This window comes from Bos indicus x Bos taurus, chromosome 1 (genome assembly GCF_003369695.1).
Source record: "Bos indicus x Bos taurus breed Angus x Brahman F1 hybrid chromosome 1, Bos_hybrid_MaternalHap_v2.0, whole genome shotgun sequence".
In the NCBI taxonomy this organism is placed as follows: Eukaryota; Metazoa; Chordata; class Mammalia; order Artiodactyla; family Bovidae; genus Bos; species Bos indicus x Bos taurus.
This window is the reverse complement of record NC_040076.1, coordinates 10436210-10460873: the sequence shown is the minus strand read 5'-3', so window position 1 is coordinate 10460873 and position 24664 is coordinate 10436210. Positions and strand designations below refer to the sequence as shown.

The 24664-nt window shown below is 38.7% G+C and overlaps 1 protein-coding gene across 7 annotated transcripts in view; it reads left to right on the top strand.

The window, feature by feature from the left end:
- Window positions 1–24664, top strand: part of GABPA (GA binding protein transcription factor subunit alpha) — a 38156-nt gene that overhangs the window by 937 nt on the left and 12555 nt on the right. For 2 of the 7 annotated variants that reach the window (XM_027543838.1, XM_027543924.1), the window contains exons 2-7: window positions 7138–7240; window positions 11144–11288; window positions 15727–15811; window positions 17951–18196; window positions 20066–20260; window positions 24426–24479. In XM_027543838.1, the coding sequence (XP_027399639.1) occupies window positions 7164–7240; window positions 11144–11288; window positions 15727–15811; window positions 17951–18196; window positions 20066–20260; window positions 24426–24479 (802 nt within the window). In that variant the 5' untranslated portion in view covers window positions 7138–7163. Of the gene's footprint in view, window positions 1–140; window positions 229–1272; window positions 1298–1575; window positions 3034–6094; window positions 6333–7137; window positions 7241–11143; window positions 11289–15726; window positions 15812–17950; window positions 18197–20065; window positions 20261–24425; window positions 24480–24664 lie in introns of those variants that run through there. The other 5 variants (XM_027544178.1, XM_027544094.1, XM_027544258.1 and 2 more) reach the window with 5 other exon arrangements.

The following is a 24664-nucleotide window of genomic DNA, read 5'->3' as shown; positions in this document are numbered from 1 at the left end:
TGTCCGCCGTGCTTCGCAGCCGCCGCGGTCGGGACCTGATCCCGACGCCCCTGGGATCTCACAGCACGATGCCATATCGATCTTCTTGCCAACTCAGCGATGCGCTCTCCCTTCGGGTCCAGTGGTCTTTCTAGAATTGTCTTACAGTTGGGTTAAAGCCATCTGTTTAATGTCTGGAGTCCATTGGGTTTCTTTTAAAAACGAGGAAGTGAGACGAGAAAACGATGGGTTAGTGTGGCTTGTCAGCTTTTTAAGTGTGTTTTTGCAGGCTGGAAGATAAGCCAACAACGTCTTTGTGTTTAGGAATCCCAGTTTGATTAGGTTAACGGCAGGGAGGACCACGCCTAATGTTGCACTGCAAGAGATGAGTGATTTAGAAAGACTCGCGGTAGTTCTGAGTCTTGGAGGCGGCAAAGGTTTAGAAGGGTCCACGTAAGCAAAGAACTGGGCAGGGATAACGTTCTTAGGTATTGTCTTATTGTCAAAAGAAACTGGGTCAACTAGTTCGAAAGTGGAGGGAACAATGAGTTATCTCTCTCTTGGGATTTGATCCAAGCTTTCCAGCCTTAATTATTTTGAGACAAATTCTGACGCTAGATGGACTTATGTCAGTTTTACCTGGATTGTGTCTACAGGAGCAGTGACATGAGGCTTGTATCATCTTAAAATAAGAATCTAAATAATGAGCTAGGTGTTTAATGGAGGAGCAGCAGGTGGAGGCTGAACAATTAAAACTGTTGACTTACCTCCCTCCAGCTTTTATTTATAAAACTTCAAGTCTAAAGGAAAATTCAAAAAATTATGCACTGAAATTGTACAAGGTACACGTTCACCCCCCAGAGACGCCAAGTTTGCCACACTTTGTCCACACTTGCTTTCTCTCTGCATGTGTACACACAGATGTCTGTGTTTACTTTTTCTTAGCTATTGACTTTTATCTTTAAAAACCAAAAATGTCTTTTTTCTCAGACTATTTAATAGTATTTTTTAACTTGAGAAAAACTCCCAGATTACACTTGTATTTATTTATCCTTCATTTACTTATTGTCCTTCACTATGAAAAATTATTCTAAACTCTAAACTAATAACGTGCTCCAATGGAGAATAATCCTCAAGTTTATCTGTGGCTTTAAAAGATAGTGGTAAATATAACTATTTTAAAGAATACTAGCCTTTCCTGGAATTTTTAGTTAAATATAAATTTGTATTCGTTTTGTGAAGTGTTCTGAAAGCAGGTTAGGTTTAATCCAGGAAAAACCAGTGTCAAGGGACATTTTCCTGTGTGGAAAGTCTCCAGGTAATGCTGTCTTCTCCATTTTCTTAAGTTTTGACGTAGAATCCTGGGCAGTTGGCTCCAGGAGAAGAGCTAAGACCCACTTGAGCAATGACAGCAAAGATTTGGACAGCTTGCCAAATGTCTCCATTGCTTCTTTAGGCTTAATTTAGAGAATTGAGAAAGAAGATCAATTCAGAGACTTAAGTAACACAGTGTTTTCCAAAAGTGTATTGGATTCATACCCCAACACCCCCCCCCCCACCTTTGGCACCTTTTGGAGACTGATCTCTAACTTTTTTGAAAGATCACAGTATAAATTTCTTTTAACAACTCTCTGTCTTAGTGCTTCTGTCAAGAGGTGTGCCAAGTATCCTTGTTGATCAAAGCCCTTAGGGCCATTTCTCTGGTAGGTACAGAAAACTGGATTCATCTTTTGGTGGGTGTAAGACAAAAGACGCAATCAAGCCAAAGAGCAGGAGAAGAGATTTATTACTTAGAGCAAGAAGAACACTGTGGGATCTTTCCCAAAGCAGCAAAATTGGGAAAAGTCTTAAGCTAAGGGTACATGCATATTTATGAAGGAGCTTGAAGAGGAGAGTTCAAGATAGGATTGGGGCAGAGGTTGACAGCAACCAAGCTTTAGTTGATTGAAGTCACAAAGGTCAGAAAAGATCAATATTATCATCCTTTGGGTTACAGTTGATCTAGTGGTTGCCACTAGAGGAGGGTTTAAATTCTGCAGAGCAGCTCAAGAAAGTGCTTCAGGCTAATCTTTACCATGGAAACAGAACCTGGAGTTTTTATACTGATTTACTATCTTTGCTATTGTTATTCCTTAAGAACATTATTACTGAGCTGTATTCAAGGGTAAGCATTGTGGTTAGGCTTAGATCTCAAAATGGCTTAGGACAAAAATGGCTTCTGTTTGTCAAAAGCCATGCCTGATTCTTCTTTTCTGGGGACCTCCTAACCTATCTGCTTACGGTGCTTTCTTTTTTGTTGTTGTTTTAATTGTTTATTTGAATTTTGTTGGTCATGCTGCATGACCTGTGGGATATCAGTTCCCTGACTAGGGATGGAAACCATGCCCCCTACATTGGAAGCATGGAACTGTAATCACTGGACCACCAGGGAAATTCCTAAATTTCTATTCTATTTTTCTGAAGTCCCTAGAAAATTCACTCGTTTTAAAAGTTGATTATGGAAATGGGAGTGGACTTGCGCGTGGACCCTGAAAAATAAAACAAATGACCCTTTTAAATGCTGTCCTGCTATAATATAAGCCTTAGTCCATTTCTCACTTTTTTTTGTACGGTTTTTATCCTTTATGTGTTCATTATCTCTTTGTTTCTGACTGTTACTAAGGTTCCATAGTGTGTTTCACATTTTCTTGCATCTGCAGTACTCTCATCACAGGTTCGTGTATTGGCTCCTGCTTTCAGCTGTCTCCAGCAAAGCTACCTTTAACATACTATTATCAATCACTGTGAGAATGTCTCTGGAATGCTTATCTAAGGGCAAGATTGCTGGATCATAGGTATAATCCCTTTATTTGAGCAAGTGCTGCTAGCTGTTTCTCCAGAGTAGTCAGTCCTGTCTGTCTTCAATCAGCAGAGGCAGGATCCCTGTGCTCCAAGGTCCCTGCTGCTCTTTTCAGTATTCAGCATTCTGATCTTTGCCACACACACACAGAATAAGGTGAATAGCTTGAACGTGAGCATCTCCTCGTGTCCTTAGCCATTTTGGTTTCTCTTTAGGTGAGTTTCCTTCTTTACCTACTTTTCTACTTTGTCCTGACTTGGGGGGATTATTATCAACTTGTTCACTGTGTATTCCAGTAACTATTTCCTTATCATATATGGATTTTGGAAATGTCTTTTTGTACACTATATCCTGTCTGTCGAACATAAATCTTAACTTTTATGTAATGAAATTATCAGGTTTTTTTCCTTATGATATATGTTTTTGGAATTTTAAGAAATGAATGCTTTTTCAAGAAATGAATCCTTTTTTATCCACAAAATTCCACCACTTTCTTCTGTTAGTTTTATAGCTTTACCTTTCACATGTAAGTCGTCTAGATTTCTGGAGTCAATTATACGGTGTGAAATGGTTCTCATCAGTCTGTTCAGTCACTCATTTGTGTCCGACTCGCTGCGACCTCATGGACTGCAGCACACTAGGCCTCGCTGTCCATCACCAACTCCTGAAGTTTACTCAAACTCATGTCTGTTGAGTCGGTGATGGCATCCAACCATCTTTTCCTCTGTTGTTCCCTCTCTTCTTGCCTTCAGTCTTTCCCAGCATCAGGGTCTTTTCCAGTGAGTCAGCTCTTTGCATCAGGTGTTCAAAGCATTGGAGCTTCAGCTTCAGCATCTGTCCTTCCAATGAATATTCAGGACTGATTTCCTTTAGGACTGACTGGTTTGATTGCCTTGCAGTCCAAGGGATTCTCAAGAGTCTTCTCCAACACCACAGTTCAAAAGCATCAATTCTTTGGCACTCAGCTTTCTTTATAGTCCAACACTCACATGACTACTGGAAAAACCACAGCTTTGACTAGACGGACCTTTGTCATAAAAGTAATGTCTTTGCTGTCTAGGTTGGTCATAGCTTTTCTTCCAAGGAGCAAGCATCTTTTAATTTTATGACTGCAGTCACCATGTGCAGTGATTTTGGAGCCCAAGAAAATAAAGTTTGTCACTGTTTCCATCGTTTCCCCATCTGTTTGCCATGAAATGATGGGATCGGATGCCAGTCTTTGTTTTTTGAATTGAGTTTTAAGCCAGCTTTTTCATCAAGAGGCTCTTTAGTTCCTCTTCACTTTCTGCCATAAGAGTGGTATTATCTGTGTATTTGAGGTTATTGATATTTCTCCTGGCAGTCTTGATTCCAGCTTGTGCTTCACCCAGCCCAGCATTTTGCATGATGTACTCTGCATATAAGTTAAATAGGCAGGGTGACAATATGTAGCCTTGATGTACCCGTTTCCCAATTTGGAACCAGTCTATTGTTCCATGTCCAGTTATAACTTGCTTTTTGACTTACATACAGATTTCTCAGGGGGCAGGTAAGGTGGTCTGGTATTCCGATCTCTTTCAGAATTTTCCACAGTTTGTTGTGATCTACACAGTCAAAGGCTTTGACATAATCAATAAAGCAGAAGTAGGTGTTTTTCTGGAATTCGCTTGCTTTTTCTGTGATCCACTGGATGTTAGCAATTTGGATCCCTGGATCTTCCCTACCCAGGGATTGAACCCAGGTCTCCCACATTACAGGCAGATTCTTTACCAGCTGAGCCACAAGGGAAGCCCAAGAATACTGGAGTGGGTAGCCTATCCCTTCTCCAGCAGATCTTCCTAACGCAGGAATCGAACCGAGTCTCCTCCATTGCAGGTGGATTCTTTACCAACTGAGATATAGGGAAGTCCAAAAATGGCAACTGTTTGAAATACAGGAGCCCCAAGGATCTGCTCATAGATGAAAGTTGCTCAGTTGTGTCCAACTCTTTGCAACCCCATCGGCTGTCTTTGCAGTCTATGGAATTCTCCAGGCCAGAATACTGGAGTGGGTAAGCTCTTCCCTTCTCCAGGGGATGTTCCCAACCCAGAGATCAAACCCAAGTCTCCCGCATTGCAGGCAGATTCTTTACCAGCTGAGCCACCAGGGAAGCCCCTTTGGTTTTTATAACATTCACTTATTAAACACACTTTAATACAGTGCCTACAAAAGGAGCGGCACTGTTCAAAGTTCTGTGTATACATCTGTCAACAAATACGCCTTCCCAGGTGAGCTTATGCTGTTCTATAAGGTCCCTACTGGGTTACTGCCACCGGTGTTTTGCTTTAGTGCTCATGTTGAATTCCAGTTTTAACACATAGTATCAATTAAGAAATAGGCTTTATGAAGAAAGGAAAGACTGACTAGGCTGTGGTCAGCAAGAAAGAAGAACAAAAGCCCTTCATTCTTCTGTCATCCCAAACAAAACCTGCTGGGGCCTAGGCATTCTGCTGGATGTGCATGATGTGTATCTGTTCCAGTGGGGAGCCCCATCCTCTTATTATTCTTTCTTGTTATGGAGGAGCTGTGAGAGGAGCCTTTATAGTGAGGGAGAAATCAGATCATTTTTATACCGGAAAGTCTAGATTCAGATGCCAGAATTTAGAGACTAAGTTATCAGAAAACCAGCTCCCCAATAGTTGGAGATTTTTGGACCTGAGGAGAGTTACAACCCTCTCTAAAGTGGGAAAGAAGACTTACTAGTTTCCTAGAACTACAGTAACAAATTACTACAAACTTAGTGGCTTGAAAACACCAACTTACTATCATACGTTCCTGAAGTCAGAAGTCTGAAATGGGTCATTCTTGGCTAAAATCAGGTGTTGGCAGAGTTGTATTTCTTCTGGAGGCTCTGGGGGAAGGTCTGTCTCCTTTCTTTTTCCAAATTTTAGAGACTGCTTGTCTTCCTTGGATTGTGGCTCTTTTTTTTTCATCTTCAAAGCCAATCACAGCCAGTCAGTCGTCCTCACTTTGAATCTCTCTGGATCTCTTTAGATTCTTCCTCTCTAATGATTCTTGTGATGTCACTGGACTCACCTGGATAATCGAGGATGATCTCTATTATAAGGTCAGCTGATTAGTAAACGTCCCAAGAAGCACAGTGGTAAAGAATCTTGTCTGCCAGTGCAGGAGATACAAGAGATGTGAGTTCAGTCCCTGGGTCAGAAGATCCCCTGGAGGAAGAAATGGCAACCCACCCCAATATTCCTGCCTGGGGAATACCATGGACAGAGGAGTCTGGCAGGCTACAGTCCGTGGGGTCTCTAATAGTCAGACACAACTGACCGACTGAGCATGCGTGCAAAGTGAAGTAGTAACAACCTGCAACTTACAGCATTAACACCTTGGAAATGGCCATAAAGGAATGCCAACATATGCAGCTATTTTATACATTACTTAGCATTTTATAAAATTATAACGTTTTAGTATTGGTAGTGCAAATGGTACAGAATGGCACATAATGTATCAATGGTACAAAAATCAATGGAAGTTTAATGTAAGTAAAATTTTTACATGTGAGAATTAAAAACTGATGTAATAGTTTGATTAAAAGGTATAAAACCACATCTGAAAAATAATCATAAATAATTCTAGTGTGTAATCAGGGCAATAATTCACATATCTGTGATTTTGTTACTTTATTTTGCCATTTGAGAATATTGTACTGGCATGTATAAAGTATGCAATTTGTAACATAAATCATAGCTTGGGTTAATTTTTAATTAGCTAATTTTTAATTTAGCTTACTCTGTCAATAGTGGTTTACAGTAAACTCTGCTAATAAAGTACAGCTTTTTAGCTGGACAGTTGTAAATTTTTCAACTCCATGTTGATCCCCCTCACCCCCACCATGCTGTGTGGCATGTGATTATCTTAGTTCCCTCACCAGGGATCAAACTCAGGCCCACTGCAGTGGAAGTGCAGAGTCCTAACCACTGGGAATTCCCATGTTGATTTTTAAGGTGCAGGTTTAAATCTGTTATTAAGACCGAACTGCTGTAATAACCGTCGACATGCCTTTCACTTGATTTTGAAGTAATCTTAATTAATTTGTTGACTGAGACTAGGGTCAAAAACATCCCAGTAAATCCAAGGGAATGATATTGATGTCATGTCAGACTGGTAAACACCATTTAAACAAAAACTGGTTTATAAATATTGCTTGTGGATTTTCTTTTATATGTGAAGATTGCTTCCTCCTCTTCTGCTTACCCTCGGCTTTTATTTGAATTGGGTCTTTACTTCTTGTGTAACGTGTCTGCTTATGCGTTTCAGAATGTCTTAAAATTTAACTCTTGTAGGGCTGAACTTTTGAAATACTTCAGCCATGACGAAAAGAGAAGCAGAGGAGCTGATAGAAATCGAGATTGATGGAACAGAGAAAGCAGAGTGCACAGAAGAAAGGTTGGTATTTTTTTAATTTACTATTTTTTATATTATCAACATGCCTAATTAAAATAAGAATAGCCAAGTTCTTTGAGGACCGTTTTTTTTTAATCTTCCCAACTGACCCCAGCATTTTGAGGGATAATGTATTGCGTTTTTCCTCTGACTTAATGGCTTTGTAGCTGGAAGGAAAAGATAGTTTTAAACTAAAGATGGTAGTAAGCATAGCTAATAATGGTCAAGCAATTGATTGTGGTGGTTTCTACCCTTTGGACACTGTTGGATTCTTTTTCCTTTTGTCAGTGCTGATTTCTTTTATTTCAGCAAGAGTTTAATTCACAGCCTGAACTAGTTCAACAAATAGTAACTATCAGGAGTACATCAATAAATGAGACTCTAATCTGCCCTGGTAGAGACTACCTTATATTTGAAGAAACACACAGCTGTATGAGCCATCATCAGGCAGGCAGGCAGGCAATTCAGTTGCTTAATCCTGTCTGACTCTTTGCGACCCTATGGACTGCAGCAAGCCAGGCCTCCCTGTCCATCACCAACTCCCAGAGCTTGCTGAAACTCATGTCCATCGAGTCAGTGATGCTATCCAACATCTCGTCCTCTGTCGTCCCCTTCTCCTCCTGCCCTCAATCTTTCCCAGCATCAGGGTCTTGTCCAGTGAGTCAGGTCCTTGCATCAGTTGGCCAGAGTATTGGAGCTTCAGCTTCAGCATCCGTCCTTCCAGTGAATATTCAGTACTGATTTCCTTTAGGATTGACTGGTTTGATCTCCTCGCAGTCCTTGGACTGAAAGACTCTCAAGAGTCTCCTCCAACACCACAGTTCAAAAGCATCAGTTCTTCGGTGCTCAGCTTTCTTTATAGTCCAGCTCTCACATCCATACACGACTACTGGAAAAACCATAGCTTTGACTAGACGAACCTTTGTCGGCAAAGTAATGTCTCTGCTTTTTAATATGCTGTCTAGGTTAGTCGTGAGCCATCATAGTACTAAGCATATAGAGAAGTGAAAGGTGTTAGTTTTTGGAATAGTAATAGAATACTGCTTACTCCATTAAGGAAGGTGGGCAGTGGTAATGAGTTCAGGATCCAAGGAGAGAATATGACTGAAAAGAGGGATTTGGGAGTCAAGGACAAGGAAGGTAATCACTAATGGTCCTAGTTTACTCTGGAAAGCAAGAGCTGAGATAATGTAGTAAAAGTAAAAGGGGCTGAAGAGTGCTGCAGAGCTTCAGTAGAACTCCAGTGGGAATAGACAGATTACTAAGGTTGAGTAGCTTGCTTAAAGTTGAGCGTGCAGCTGAGATGAAAGACCTAAATTGTTTAAAAATTACTATTTTATTGTGGTAAGAACATTTAACACAGTATCTGCCCTCAGTAAATTTTTAAGTGTACCATACAGTATTGTCAGCTGTAGGCACAATCTTGTGCAATAGATCTTTTGCAACTTTTCTGTCTTGCATAATTGAGATTTTTGTGCCAGTTAATTAGCAGCTCTTCTGCCCTGTGGCCATGATTACTCATGAAGCCATGGTTACTCAGGCCACTTCATCTGCTCAGGCAAGATGTCTTGCTCTGGCTCAAAATACAAACCTCGTTTTAGTAACCCCCCACCCTGTCCTCGCCCATCATGCCCTGGCATGGAAACATTTTCCTGGCCAAAAAGGTCTAAAATACCTTGATGTGACTGCACAGAAGACATTAAGTTTTGAATGGAGCTTTTTAGCATGTTTGATTATGCTATTTTCTCCAGCAGAAGAAACAATAGGCTGTATATACATACATACATACGCTCATTTATGTAACACGTTACTCCAGAACTTCACAGCTTAAAACACCCAACAGTTATTCTTGCACAGAGTTTCTCAGAGTCAGAAGCCCCTCATCCAGTCAGTTAGCTGCTTGGTTCTGGCTCAGAGACTCTCAAGAGCTTGCAGTTAAGCTGTCTGTCTGGGCTACAGTCATCTGAAGTGTTGGCTGACGGTAGCATATCTGTTTCTAAAATCACTCATAAGACCGGTGACAGGGCCGTTCACTTCCTCAGCATATGGGCTTCTGTGTAGGGCTGCTCGCCACATGCGGCTGGCTTTCCCTGAAGCAAATGGTCCGAGGGAGCATTCACCAGTGTCTTTTTAAATAAGTTAATCTAAGAAGCAATACTTGTATCACTCTGCCGTAGTCCTTTGGTCACACAGTCCAGCCTTGGGACAGTTTGGGAGGGAACTGTAAAAAGCTGTAAATATTAGAAGGTGAGGATCATTTGAGCTGTCTTGAAGCCTGACATGAGTATATTTATGTTTTTGTACACACATGTATGTATAAATGATCCACAGAGTGTAAAGTTTTTACTGTTTGACTTCGTAGAGAAAACCTTTGTTGATGTCTCCCGTAAGAGGTTGGTAGTTACTGTGATTGTAGTTACTGTTGACTTGGGGAGTAGCTATGTGAAACGAGCAGTTAGAGTTTCTAGCTGTAGCAGAGTGCTATGCAGGAATGTTGATCCAGTGATGTGAGATCATCCACATTTTCTCAAGGGAAATTGGTAATCAGATTTTTTTATATGGATCTCCCAAGGTTTAAATGATGGCAACAGAATGTTAAAAAATGTTTTAAATGTTGATCCTATGTAAAATGGGTCCTTAAAAATCTGTGTTAAAGTGACATCTGACTCTTGTAAAGATTATTGTTACCAAAAAATATATATATATAGCCCACTCTGCTATAGCTGAAGAGTTTGTGAAAATATTTACATAGCCAAAAGACCCTTAACAAATTTACCTTAACAAATAGTAATAATAATGTTTATTATTTTAATATAATTTTTTTTCAGTCATGAGTGGTCTCTTTTATAAATTTTAAGTTTTAGGAATTTAGGCTACATATATTCACTGAATATTATGTATTTATTGAATTATACTTGGAATTTATGTGAAAATGTAATGACAAATTTTTAAGGACACACTTTTTGACAACTATAAGTGAGATTTAAACCGTATTTAAATTAAACATGTGAAACTTGATTGAATTGTAGATTTACCAATTCAGCAAATACTTACTGGTATCTACTTTCCATTTGGCCTCAAGTAAGGATTCACAAAAGATATATAAAATTACTTACCAAAGATTTTACTCTTAAGGAACTTAACGGTTTTTTGTAGAACTTAGAATATGAAGTTGGAGAAGGAAATGGCAACCCACTTCAGTGTTCTTGCCTAGAGAATCCCAGGGATGGAGGAGCCTGGTGGGCTGCCGTCTATGGGGTTGCACAGAGTGGGACACGACTGAAGTGACTTAGCAGAATATGAAGTAAAAATGCAAAAGAGCACGTAGAAAGTTTTAAAGGAAGAATATAACTTTTTAAGGTGAATCTAGACTGATTATAACCAGTAGTTTTCAGATTAGATGGAAAATATTTTATATAACCTGTATTTTCATATCTTATGACTTGTATTATTGTGTTGATTTTGGGAAGTAGAGATACCATACAAGTTTTGAGGAGACTTTTTATATTCCTTTCTGAGCCTGAAATTCTTCAAAATAACTTGGAAATATAAATGCAGACATTTCCCCTTAAATATTTTAGTGTAAGCAATATTAGTATGCACACACACACACAAGTACGTGCGTGTATGTGTGTGTATGATGTGGTCTATTTGCAAAGGTGCCTTAAATTTCAAGCTTGCATTTCCTTGTGTAATGTGATTCGTTATTAAGTTTGGCAACACTAGTTGATGATGAGCCTACCACTATAAAAGGTGTCTGTGCAGAAATGAGTTTCAAAGACCAGAAATGTGTTTTGGAGTTGAATTTTGTTTTGAACATATTGTTGGGTTAATATCCAGGGTAAGAAGGTAATTGTTAACCATTACATTCTTTAACATTGGGTCCTCTAACACTGTATTCTTCAGCATTGTAGAACAGACCTACACTCCAGCTGAATGTGTAAGTCAGGCCATAGACATCAATGAGCCAATAGGCAATTTAAAGAAACTACTAGAACCAAGACTGCAGTGTTCTTTGGATGCTCACGAAATTTGCCTGCAAGATATCCAGGTATTATTATTTTCTTTTTTGAGATTTATATTTCAGCATTTACGTCTGCATTAGAAATGGCTTTGTTGTTACTGTTGGCCTTTTCTAACTATAGCCTTTATCTCCCCTTTCTCTCCATTTGGCCTATATTTTTATAAAATGTAAGCATTTAGAAATAGAGTTCTTTCAGAAACATTTCTTCCACTTAGAATTATTTTTAAAAGATTGAGTAATAAATCAAACTTTGCTTTTTTACCTGGACAAATGTAAAGTGGGAAGTTTAAATACAGTTTAATCAGAGCTTAAACGTAGCTTCTGCACATTGACCTTGAAAGTTGAAGAACTGTGCCCTCACATCCTGTTTCTAACTAACTTTTAACTTGTTTGTACATTCGTTTCCTCCTTTTTTAGATTTTTGACCAAATGATTTTATATTCCCTTCCATCTTTGTTTGCTCCAGCAGTAAGTTTTGGATAAAAATTTACCACTATATGTATATTTCTTGGAGACTGTTGCAATAGGAGTTTACCTGTGGTTTGCAGCATATTTATAGTCATGTTTTATGGTATTCTTTCAAGAAAGGGAGTATTTTTATGTATAAAAAGTAGTTGCCTATATGCTATGCTAAGTCACTTCAGTCGTTTCCGACTCTGTGCGACCCCATAGATGGCAGCCCACCAGGCTCCCCCATCCCTGGGATTCTCCAGGCAAGAACACTGGAGTGGGCTGCCATTCCTTCTCCAATGCATGAAAGTGAAAAGTGAAAGTGAAGTCGCTCAGTCGTGTCCGACTCTTAGTGACCCCATGGATTGCAGCCTAACAGGCTCCCCCGTCCATGGGATTTTCCAAGCAAGAGGTACTGGAGTGGGGTGCCATTGCCTTCTCCGAGTTGCCTATATAGGGTTGCTCAAATAGTTTCTTCAGACCTTTCTTGAACATATGAATAAGTACTAGAGATTTATTTTGTTTTTCTAATGCTGTCTTACATATATCATGTCATCTTTTCAAATGTTTTGTTTGGTTTATTCTTCACTCCTCCCCGCTCTGCTTTGTATTATAGCTATTCCACAAATTAGAACTTCTGCTTTAGTTTTTTAAAAATTCAAATCATATATCTCCTCTGTTTTTAAATAAAATACTGATGTAGAATAACTTGAAATGTTTTGATGAAATTCATGAATTTTAGTTGCCATCTAACCATACTTTTTTTCCGCAGTAAGTCTAATAAATATTAGGGGAGGAGAGGAGGGAAGTTGCTCTTCTAAAGAGAATATATGTGAGTCTAATAATATTGTGATTTAAGGTTTTTCTTTTCTCAGCTGTGAATTAACATAATTCATAACATAATTCATAGGGGTGAATTAACATAATCTTTTTGGAAGGTAACTTAGTATTTAGTGTCTTAATGTTGAATGTGAAATATTTAGCAGCTTTCCTCAAGGAATTTTTTTAAGTACTCCCCTCAGTGAGCAAAGGCGTACATTGCATAGCTGTACATAAACTAAAAATATCTCAAATGATCCAAAAATAGGGAATGAGATAAATAAATTCTGTTGATTAGAATTCAAGGCAGCCATTAAAAATAACTGAACCAGGGCTTCCCTGGTGGTCCAGTGGTTAAGACTCCACACCTCCACTGCAGGGGATGTTCCCTCGTCAGGGAAGTTCTGCATGCTGTGAGGTGCAGCCAGAAAATAAATTGGTGAACTAGAGTTATATGGTTGTAAGACATTTCTAAATTATCTCATTCTTGACAGCGGTCTTTGAAGTTGGCATATTCTTAATCATAATCTGCAGATGTAGCAACTGAGATTTAAATTAAATAATTTGCCCAGTGTAGTGGGGTGCATTGGAATTTGAACCGAGGCCTACTGTAACTATAGAACTGTCTTCACTTGTTTGAGGCTGACATTTTAGGAAAGTTTTCCTTGCATAATTCAGTGTCACTAGACTTACCTTGTTTTTTCTTACGTGTAAAATTAAGGGGAATTTGGACTCAATCTCTTGTCTTTTAGCTCTGACATTTGTTGCTGCTCTTATAATACCTGACCTATCTAAAATGAAAGTTTTAACCTGCAAAGTAGCCAAGCTATCATAGGATCTCAATAAATATTGGTTGAAGGGATCAAACCTGGGCCATAGCAGTGACAGAGCTAAATCCTAACCACTAGGCCCCCAGGGGATTGTGCTGGAGCAGATTCCTGAGAATCCCTTGGACAGCAAGGAAATCAAACCAGTCAATCCTAAAGGAAACTGACCCTGAATATTCATTGGAAGGACTGATGCTGAAGCTAAAACTCTAATACTTTGGCCACCTGATGCAAAGAGCTGATTCATTGGAAATACCTTGATGCTTGGAAAGATTGAAGGCAGGAGGAGAAGAGGGCGACAGAGGATGATGGTTGGATGGCATCATCAACTCAATGGACACAAGTTTGAGCAAATTCTGGGAGATAGTGAAGGACAGGGAGGCCTGGCGTGCTGCAGTCCATGGGGTAACAAAGAGTGGCACAGGGCTGAGCGCCTGAATAACAATGCACCGGGCCTTGCCTCCCATGTCCTCAGCCTGCCTTTTTGTCCGTGGAAAAAACTTTAGCCAAAGAATAAGTTTAATCAGAGAAGGAGAAAATGCAGAAACAAAGGAAAACAGTCATGACAAAACAAAAATAATTTAGTCACTAAGCAAAGTCAAGGACCTTTAGTTCTTTCTCAAGGGCTATCATATCCTATGAGCTGTCTTACAGATACTAAAACCCCCACCAGGTGGAAGAAGTTTAACTACATGATAACCAGACTGTAGCCACACCATAAGCTGCCACAATTCCAAGAATTGACCTTAAGAAAATGGGAACCTACTGACCCTGGAACTAAGATTAACTGTACTTAAAACAACCAAGATGATACCGGTCACACCACCAATGTCCAGTTTCAAGATGACTATCAGAGCTGACTGTACTGTTTTTGCATGTAGCCTTCTCCTTGCATCTATAAAAGCTCTTGTCCACTGATTGTCAGCCTTTGGATAGGAGTCTGCTCACCACCGATTGCCAGCATCCCAAATAAAGCAAACCTTCCTTACCACCAATAAATAAATAAGTGGATATTGGCTGAATAAATGGGAATATGCATAAATTGTAGTATTGAAGAATTCAGAACTAGCTCTGGATCTAGGGCATTTTTCATTTCTTCCTGTCTCCCTTCCTCTCTTCAAAAAGAATATGAGGATAGCAACTTCTGTTTTCCATATCATTTAAAGCAAATATAGTTGGAGTCAGAATGCTTTCCACTTGTGTAATACAAATACAAATGCTTTTATGTTTTCAGTAAGTGCTGACTTTAAAGCTGATGAACAACAATTGAGTTGCACTTCTCTAAGGAATATGACCCAAGATCAAATACCATGCTTGAGTTTTGTCCTTGCGCCAGCTCTTGTGTCAGCTAGTATGCTCAGTACCTGGGAATCCTGTTTCAGAGTTACACAGGCTTTAGCTTCTAGTCGATAATACCATTACCAGTGTCTACTAGAGAGGGGAGAATTCTCAGGAGAATTTTTAGCAAAATGTCACACAGAGACTGTTGTATTAAGGAGTGCAGCTGCCACGTTTGACCAGTCTATCTGCAGGGTTACACAGTTTGTCTTGTCTGTATTTAAGTTAGATGCAGTCACTTAAGACTTTAGGCTTTATATGTATGGCGTTTTTCATTTTAGAAAATACGTTTGTACCATGATTCCCATATTGGCTGAATTCTAGGAATAAAAGTGGGAGGACTTTGTATCTCCAGCTGTATGTATACACAGAAATACACCTTATTCAAAATAATTTAACAGAAACATGTTTTTAAACTTGATAAAATGCCCAGAAGTCAGAAGTTCTTTTTGCCATTTGTGTGAAATGCATTCAAAAGCACTGATACTGAAAGGTACCGAAAGGATGTAGAACTATGACTAAAGATATTCATAGCTAGGTCAGGTAGTATGGTTGTAAGTCCTTTAACTTTATTAACTTCATGATCAGAAATTGAATTAACCCTGATCTTAAATGTGTATCCTTGGTTATGAAGAGATTTGGCAAGAAGTATATAAATAAATTTGTATAAATTGTCCCCCCTAATAAAAAACCCTTCATGGCAGATAACTTGCATTATCTTCTACCAGAAATACTTCTGCAGAAATAATATTTGCCTTTTGGCATTATTTAAAATTCTAAACTAGACTCCAGAGCTAGAGAAAACCACTATTTAAACAAGTCCTATTTGTGTTGTCCCTAATTGCTACCCACAGTGGTGAAATCCTTTTCAGTTTTGGCAGAGAATTAAATGATACGACAACTTGAATAATTAAGTGTGTTCTTGCAATTTAATTAGTATACCTCAGTAATTAAGTCCTATTTGGCACATCCATTTATATTAAACCAGATGACTGAGCTAAAATAATCTTAATCCTTTTACCCATGTTTAGCTGGATCCAGAACGAAGTTTATTTGACCAAGGAGTAAAGACAGATGGAACTGTACAGCTTAGTGTACAGGTAATTTCTTACCAAGGTAAGTTAATTTTAGTGTTGTCATTTAAAAATTTAACTCGTGTTTTTCTAATATGGGAACTCAGTTTTAAAAGTTTTAGATGATTGTCTAAGTTAGTTAATGTGACTTTATAGTTAAATATTCATGCTTTTCATTGTTTTATCTGTCAGGATGAAGCAAATTGTATAACACATTCTGCCTGCTTTAATCAGGAAAGGATATATTATAGGATAGTAAATAACAGAATCCCAGGGAGGGCTGGAAGAACATGTGCCAGTTGACTTTCTAGAAGTGCCTCAGCCACACTGCAGAACTGAACTGCCAAGGAAGCTGCTGCTATGCTGGGATCTGGAAAATGCCAGATCTGAAAGGCATCACTATAGCTGTTGACTTGGAACTATGCTCCCTTTACAGTGATCCACATCAGCCAACGATGGATTGCTTGTCCCCTCTTAACTCATTTCCAAGTAGAACGCTCATGCCAGTACTTCTGGAACCTAAGTCACATCTGTATTCCTGCACGGAAGTCTAGTCTCTGCAGTTTAGCACACAGAGAGGAATTTGCAAAGGCTGTGGGGTGACCCAGTCAACCATATCCACACAGTATTTTACTGGTCTTTGCAAATACACAAGTTAGAAAATTGGGAAACCATTTTTGGTAGATTGAATTTTAGTTTTTTAAATGGGCTTATTGGGATTTCTGACCAGAGTTTTAGACTAATTTTAATCTCTGAACATGTTATTTGTTGTTGTTCAGTTGCTTAGTCATGTTTGACTCTTTGCAGCCCCGTGGACTGCAGCATGCCAGGCTCCTCTGTCCTCCACTGTCTCCTGGAGTTTGCTCAAATTCATATCCATTGAGTTAGTGATGCTTTGTAACCGTCTCATCCTCTGCTGCCCCTTTCTCTTTTTGCTTTCTCTCTTTGCCAGCATCACAGTCGTTTCCAGTGAATCAGGTGGAACACATTATATTGTTTACAGTTATGTTTCACAAATCAAAGTTTTTTTCCACATTATGAAAGTCGTAATTACCTACTTATGATCCTTAATTTCCCCAGAATTTTCCTATTGTTGGAATTAGGAAAGAAAAATCAGTCTTTATTTTTTATCTTTAAAAGCTTAGTGACCTCTCAGTGCAAGTGTGTTTAAGAAGAGTTGACTTGATGAAATTTGATGGGGGAATTAACAAATAATTTTTAGGAAAATTTTTTTTTTCAAAACTTGCTGTCTTTTTTTCTCATGAACATTTGAAAAAAGCAACTTCTGTTTACACCACCTAATGAATGAAAGCAGTATATTTTTCTGTAATACAGCTTTTGAGATTGAACTTCACAATAATGAAATTGAGTTTTATTTTTTCTTTCAAGTACACTTTGATTAAATTTTGATGTAGATTATAACTAAATCAGTCAGCAAACAGTAGCCGTTATGTTGTATGATAGTTTCTTAGAACTGTCATCTTACCATTAGTAACTATGATTATTTCATAAAGGGCTAGTTTTAAAACATGTACTTTGTCTTCTAAAAAGACAAGGAGTCAGTAAATAATTTTAGTTAGCTTAGAAAGACTTTTTAACTTTTAAAGATGAGTAGCTACTCATTTATACTCTTCCTAGTGTAGTTTTAATTTCCTGTTACATGTTGGTTCTTTTTCTCTGTAGGTAAGGTGTGTGTGTTTGTATGCATGGTGGTGGTGGTCTTAAATTATTTTAGATTTATAGAAAAATTCCAAGTATAATAATAGAATTCCCAGATTCCCCAAATGTTAACTTTTATTATTACATTGCTTTATTCTGTCTCTTCCTCATCCCCACATTATTTTTTTGACCTGGTTAAGAATAAGATGTAGACATGATTTTTTTTCTGTCTCTAAATACATTAGTGTGTGTGTTTTCCAAAACAAAGAATTTTTTTACAGGACCACAGTTATCAAAATCAGGAAATTAATACTGATACAGTACTGTCCTGTGATCTACCCAAGTTCTGTTCAATTGTTGTTTTTGTCATTTAATAGAAATCTGTTCAAGTTCTCTAGACATAATGCTAAAAATATTTAACGTGGAGTTTTGCTCTACTACTTGAGAACACATAAACTAAACTAAATTTTGCTGTGTTACTTTCGTGTTTTCACTTAGATATACTTTTTTTTTAATTGTTAAGGAATTGAACCAAAGCTAAATATCCTGGAAATTGTTAAACCTGCGGAAACGGTTGAAGTAGTTATTGATCCAGATGCTCACCATGCGGAAGCAGAAGCACATCTTGTTGAGGAGGCTCAAGTGATAACTCTTGATGGCACAAAGCACATCACGACCATCTCAGATGAAACGTCAGAACAAGTGACGCGATGGGCGGCTGCGCTGGAAGGTTATAGGAAAGAGCAAGAGCGTCTTGGGATACCCTATGGTAATAAAATACGTAATAATTATGTTCGGTAGAATAATATTTAGGCTTGACATAGAAAACACTATGGTGAATAAGTTATCCATTTTAAATATAGAACTTTTAGGAAACAGATTTTCTGTGTATCTTTTTTTTGGACTGTTAATAGATGATGGTGCTGGGAATACAATGATATACATTTTTTAAAAAATCCTGCCCTTAGGGCATTCATAATTTAGTTAAAGAGAGAAACAGTAAATGAAAAGAAGTAGTTTCCATAAAGGTGACATGTTTTAAGTTGTCAATAACTGGTATAAAAGAAACATACTACTAGAATCTCAAAGGGATCATAGTGATCTGGGGGAAAATTGGGAGAGTTTATTGTAGACAAGGAAACTTCCGGACATTCGAGACAGGAGCTGTTTGTGCAAAGCTGACAGGTGGGAGTGTGCTGAGTAGTGAGAAGATACAGTGGGTGAGGAGTTATTCTGTAGCATTATAGAATTGATTTTGATTGATGCAGGTGACAATTGAAAATGAATGTGGCAGTGGGATGTGACGTAAGTTGGAGCGGGTAGTTTACGTGTGCTAGGTAATAACATTTAGGTTAGCCTAGACCAGGTGATTGCTGTGGGAGCAGAAAGGAGATGAATCAAAATAGTGATAGGACTGATCAGCTGGTTGATGGATTGCATGAGGATAGAGAGGGGAGAGTCGAATATTTATCTAACTTCTCAAGCTAGGGTGACTAGGCAATAATAATATTGATAAGAATTGGTTACATCTTCATATTTCCTGAGCTAGGCACCATGGTAAATGCTGGGCTTTCAGTAGTGCGTAAGAAAGACAGTCCATGCTTTCTAAACCTTTGTGGGGAAGGTAGGAAAGTCTGGTACTGGAAAGATTTTTCAAGGGAAAGTGTTGATAGTGCTTGATTTTCAAGAGTACATATTCAGTTGAGGGTCACCAGAAAGTAGTTTCAGGGGCACAAGATTTGGACTGGAGATAAAGGTGTTATCTGGGACAAAGTCACACTGAGTTTGTATTAAAGTCATACAAGTAGGTGTAATCTCTGGTGAAGAGAGAGAAAAGGAATGATAACACAGTGCTGAACCTTGTCCACATTCAGGGTTGAGGAACAGGACGTTGGGGAGACATGAAATAGCTTACCAGATAGAAGAAAAATAAGAACTGTACATATGTGCTGCTGCTGCTGCTAAGTCACTTCAGTTGTGTCCGACTCTGTGCGACCCCATAGACGGCAGCCCACCAGGCTCCCCCATCCCTCGGATTCTCCAGGCAAGAACACTGGAGTGGGTTGCCATTTCCTTCTCCAGTACATATCTAGTGCCATTGAAATTGAGGAGGAGTTTTAGATGGTCACAAGTCTCGATGCTGCTGAGAAAGTCAAAGAATGCTGGCTGAGTAGTATCTACTAAATTTGGTCATCAGGGGCTCATTGGTGGATTTCAATACAAATAGCTGTTGGAGACACAAAACTGAATTATAAGAAATAAACATTGCAGAAATGGAAAAAACTGAATATTAACTTGGTGAGGGGGCATTTCCTGCAAAGTAATCATGTATTTTATTCTTCCATTTGGCTCACTGGAGAGCAGTTGTGCATTTTGTTTTTTCTTAATAAAATTCCAAACTAACTGATGTAGAAACACGTGAACCCATCAAATTTTAGATTAAGGAGTTGAAAAGGAGCTAAGAAGAAAATGGAGTGTAAGCATCTTTTTATTTCATATAATGAGTTTACTTACTTGGGTGGGGGGAGGGGAAACCTGTCTGGATTTTATCTGTGTGTTTTTGTGTGTGTTGACAAGTTAACTGTAAATTGTAATATCTAAGATGCAACTAGGCTAATGGTAATATTTTTGTCTTTAGATCCCATACAATGGTCCACGGACCAAGTCCTGCATTGGGTGGTTTGGGTAATGAAGGAATTCAGCATGACTGATATAGACCTCACTACACTGAATATTTCTGGAAGAGAACTCTGTAGTCTCAGCCAAGAAGATTTTTTTCAGCGAGTTCCTCGGGGAGAAATTCTCTGGAGTCATCTGGAACTTCTTCGAAAATGTATAAAATTGAAACTATTATCTTTTTTGCATTATAACTTAAGTTTACTTGTATTTCTTTATAACTTTGTTTTCATCTTAATTGTTCATTGCTAACAGCAGTAATAATTAACATTTATTGTGTAAGGCTGTGATGTGCTGAGAATTTATATGTATTATCTCATTTAATCTTAAACTAAAGCCAGAGATCATTACTTTCCTTATTTCTTCAGATAGGAATCTGAGGCTTAGAGAGCCCCCACAAGGTTATAGAACTAGGGTGTGGCAGACCCAGGATCCAAACCCAGGCAGACTAACACTAGACTCCAAGTTCTGTTCTATCCAAGTTAGATTCTGTGCCTTGCAGTTAGCTCTGTTCGTATATTCTAGTTGTTGACTTCTGGTTCATCAGTCAGTTCTTTCACCGATGCTCATCTTTTAGAAGTTTATGATTATTTGTTCACAGATGGCTTCTCTCTCATCCTCTTCATTATGGGGATTAAATCTTTTAAAATTTCTTTTAGTCGAATGGGATTTTAAGGGAGAAAGGGGAAGTAGACTTAAGTATGCAACCCACCATCTTGAATTGGAAGCCACTGGTTTCAGTATTTCCATGTTGCTCAACAGACATTATTTTGATGATTAAAGCTGTCCAACAAAAAGAGCTCAAATATATGTAAATTATTTTGTTTGAATTTTAATCCATGTTATATTTCAGTGACTGTTAAAATGTTAGTAGTAACCCATTCCTTGACATTGTTATATAAATCAGAAACGCTGACCAAAGAACAAATTTTTCAGAATGTGTGACTAGGACACGCTGACTTTGTTTTTATAATCACTGTGGATGAAAGTATAAATGGTAGCATTTCATCCTACTGTGTACGCAATTAGGGAACAGTTCTGGTGGAGGGATTTTTCAGTCATTTAATGCTTAGGATTTCATCTGCTGTTGAATAAGAAATAAGCTCAGTGGGGAGTCTTTCCTTCATTGTTTTATTGGCAGTATCTCTCCTGTGTTGGTTCTCTTAAATATTAGGAGGAAAAGTATTGAAAAGACTTAGTAGATTAATTACATTTACAGGGTTTATTTCTAGTTTCAGTTCCTATTAGATAAATAAGTTGAATGTTCTAGTTGAAAGTTTATCCTTGGTGTCACAGGTTTTCTTCTCTGTAGAGCTTTTTAGATGAGTAAGGTAAATTCTGAAATATTTCAGGTTTTTAACATGTGAGTCATGTTTACAGAAACATTTTCTTGTAGGAACTCTCAAGAATAAAACAAGGACAGTGTTTAGACTGCAGTTTGGTTTTTCTCAAGTTCATGATTTTTGCTGTCTATCCCAGATCGGCACTTCGTTGTTTCTCTGTGGCTCTCCTAGGGCTTCTCAAATGTTAAAGCTCACTCAGAGGCTTTTCCCAGCACAGGGGGCTGTGAGAAATCTTACATATCTTTCTATCTGCCTGCAGTAGAATGGGTCTTCTACAGAAGAGCTCTGCTTTGGAATTGTTTTGTTTACAAAAGTAACAGCCCCATGGCCTACATAAATATCTTAAGGAATTCCTTGCTTATCTGGCCATGATTATTTGCTCTGCCTGGCAAGGAAATTCCATTGGGTTTGGAAATCTAACTCTCAGAATCTGGGAGTGGGTAGGGTGATGTGTAAGGCTATGTTTGATCGACTTTCTGTAATTCACAAGCCTAGCTTCTCAGAGGAGAAGGCAATGGCACCCCACTCCAGTACTTTTGCCTGGAAAATCCCATGGATGGAGGAGCCTCGTAGGCTTCAATCCATGGGGTCGAGAAGAGTCGGGCACGACTGAGCGACTTCACTTTCACTTTTCACTTTCATGCATTGAAGAAGGAAATGGCAACCCACTCCAGTGTTCTTGCCTGGAGAATCCGAGGGACGGGGGAGCCTGGTGGGCTGCCGTCTATGGGGTCACACAGAGTTGGACACGACTGAAGCGACTTAGCAGCAGCAGAAGCTTCTCAGAACAGGCTCCTTGGGGCACAGTCTAGCTCTCTGGCCCCTCTTGTAGAGTGAAGTCTGTAGCATGTCCTTAGTAACCTAGCATTTACTATCTGTTCCTGAGTGATTTATCAAGGAGAAGCAGTACTGAACAGACAGACCTCTTTTAAGTATTTGTGTTAGTTTTCCCACCCGGGCCACCAGCCTCCTGCAGTTTCCCTTCTAGTGAAACTTGATCCAAGTCCTACCATACATGGAGAGGATAATTAGGAAATGTTCCAGGAGTCCCAGCTCTCTAAGGTGTCCTTCTTGGTGTGAATATGTCTTCTGTGGCCAGAGGCACAAAACTCAGTTTGCTGAGTGTTTTCTTTGGGACAAAGAATTGCCTTATACCTTCAGTGTTCAGAGTTTGCATAAACTTGCTCCATACACCGTAGAGCTTTTCCCCTTAGGGCTCTGCTTCCTTTATGCGGGACCAGGGTTTGAGGGCTGGAGAAGGAATTTGATATTTAGAGTGTCTGTGCGGTCTTGGACCAGCCTTTCAAAAGCCCCTCTGTTTCTGTGTTCTGCCTTCTGTTAATATCTTGAGAGTTCCCAGGAAACAAACCAAACTCCAGTCCAAAAATCAGGGCTGAGCGGCTGATTTTAACAGATTGGTAATGCCTGTGCTGTGTAGTGGTGACTCTTCTTTGCCTCTTTTTAAGCTAGGGTACTGTGTTCAGTCACAGTCAAGGGTTGAACAGTTTCATTTCAATAGCACTTTGCCCTTTCAAGGTACTTTTATAAAATTTTGGGGGAATATACCACAAATATAAAGCATGAGTTTTTCTTCAGAACAGTTGTCCTTGAGAATAGTCAGAACTATGAATCTGGATAAAAGAATAGTGTCTTCAACTTACTGAAAGTTAACTATATTTCAGGTATTGTGCTTCTTAAAAATATTTTCCTTTAATCCTCACAACAGCCTCATGAAGTGGTAGGTGGGGGTATCTCATTGCATTATGAAGAAATAAGTGTTCACGTTAGTTGAATAATTTACCATTGTCATACAGCCGATAAGTTAGTGCTAAGACCAGAACCCAGATCTGAGGCTAGTCTCATATAATTGTTTACATTCCCAAACTCGGGATCCCCAAAGAAAGCTCCCATCTGACAAGTAGGAGTCGGATCTCTCTTTAGTTTGCCAGTCCTCTTCAGCTCTGTGCCTGGCGTTGGAGCCTGGTGTGGCATTCTCAGTAGAACTGTGTTAGGAGCCCAGGCCCCAGGACTCAGCTCGGTACACAGATGACTGCTGGTGGGTACAACGTCAGTTGGAGAGAGAAACATCCGAGTCTGTGATGGGCACTAAAAAGGCTGAAGGGATATAGACTGGCAAGTGTAACTCTTATCTGAAAGGTGAAGAATAACAGTAGGAAATAGCAAGGGATGAGTAATGAATAGTTCTCCAAACGGTTATATTAGGACGTTTTACACTGTAACTCATGGGGGGGTTTGTTTGTTTTTGGGTTTTTTTGGCTGCACTGCGCAGCTTGTGGGATCTTAGTTCCCCATCCAGAGACTGAACCTGGGCCCTTGACAGTGAGAGAGTGAAGTCCTAACCACTGGACGACCACGGGAGAGTTCCCCTTCACTGTACCTCATTTGAGACCTGTATTTGTAGACGTGTTAAGTTACTTAGTTCATTTGTGACACAGAGAACAGCTGTAATTCCACTGAAAATTTGGCTATCTATCTTTAGAAGAAGAATTCTAAAGTTAAAGCAATTTTTTTTAATGGGTATTTGATCATGCATACACCAAATTATGATGATCTCTCCAGTCATCTTGAAAGAGCCTTTTTTAATGAAGAAAATGTATCTAAATAATTTCACTCTGGTGATCTGATCTTGAATATTTCCTGTTTTACATAAAGCCTAAATAAATAGATTTATAATAGACATTTTCAAACCCTGGTTCTCTGAACGACTTTTCTGAACATTGAATTGGAGCTTTCTTTCTGTTGCTTCTCTTAAAAATATCTATTCCTGTAAAATGACTGTTAAGTATTTTTTAGGTTCTTAGGCCAATAAGTTTCAATTATTTGATGTTTTGCTTTTTTGTTTGCTTGGTTTTTGTTTTAATCATGGAGGGTGTTTTTTTTTTTAATTGAATTTTACTGAATTGGAGTTTGCATTTGTGGTTTAAATGAAAACAAAAAATTTTTATGTGTGTTCTTCAGATGTATTGGCAAGCCAAGAACAACAGATGAATGAGATAGTTACAATTGATCAACGTGAGTATTCATGTGCCCATAATATAGGGTTGATTTATCAGTAAGAAATGTTCCATTTAGTACTGCAAGGTAGTAAAAAGAAAAGCTAATTTTTAAATTTTGTATGAAGTATTTTAGATATACAAAGACATAAAGTATAACCAACATCTGCATACACCATAAGAGATAAAACTTTATATGTTAAG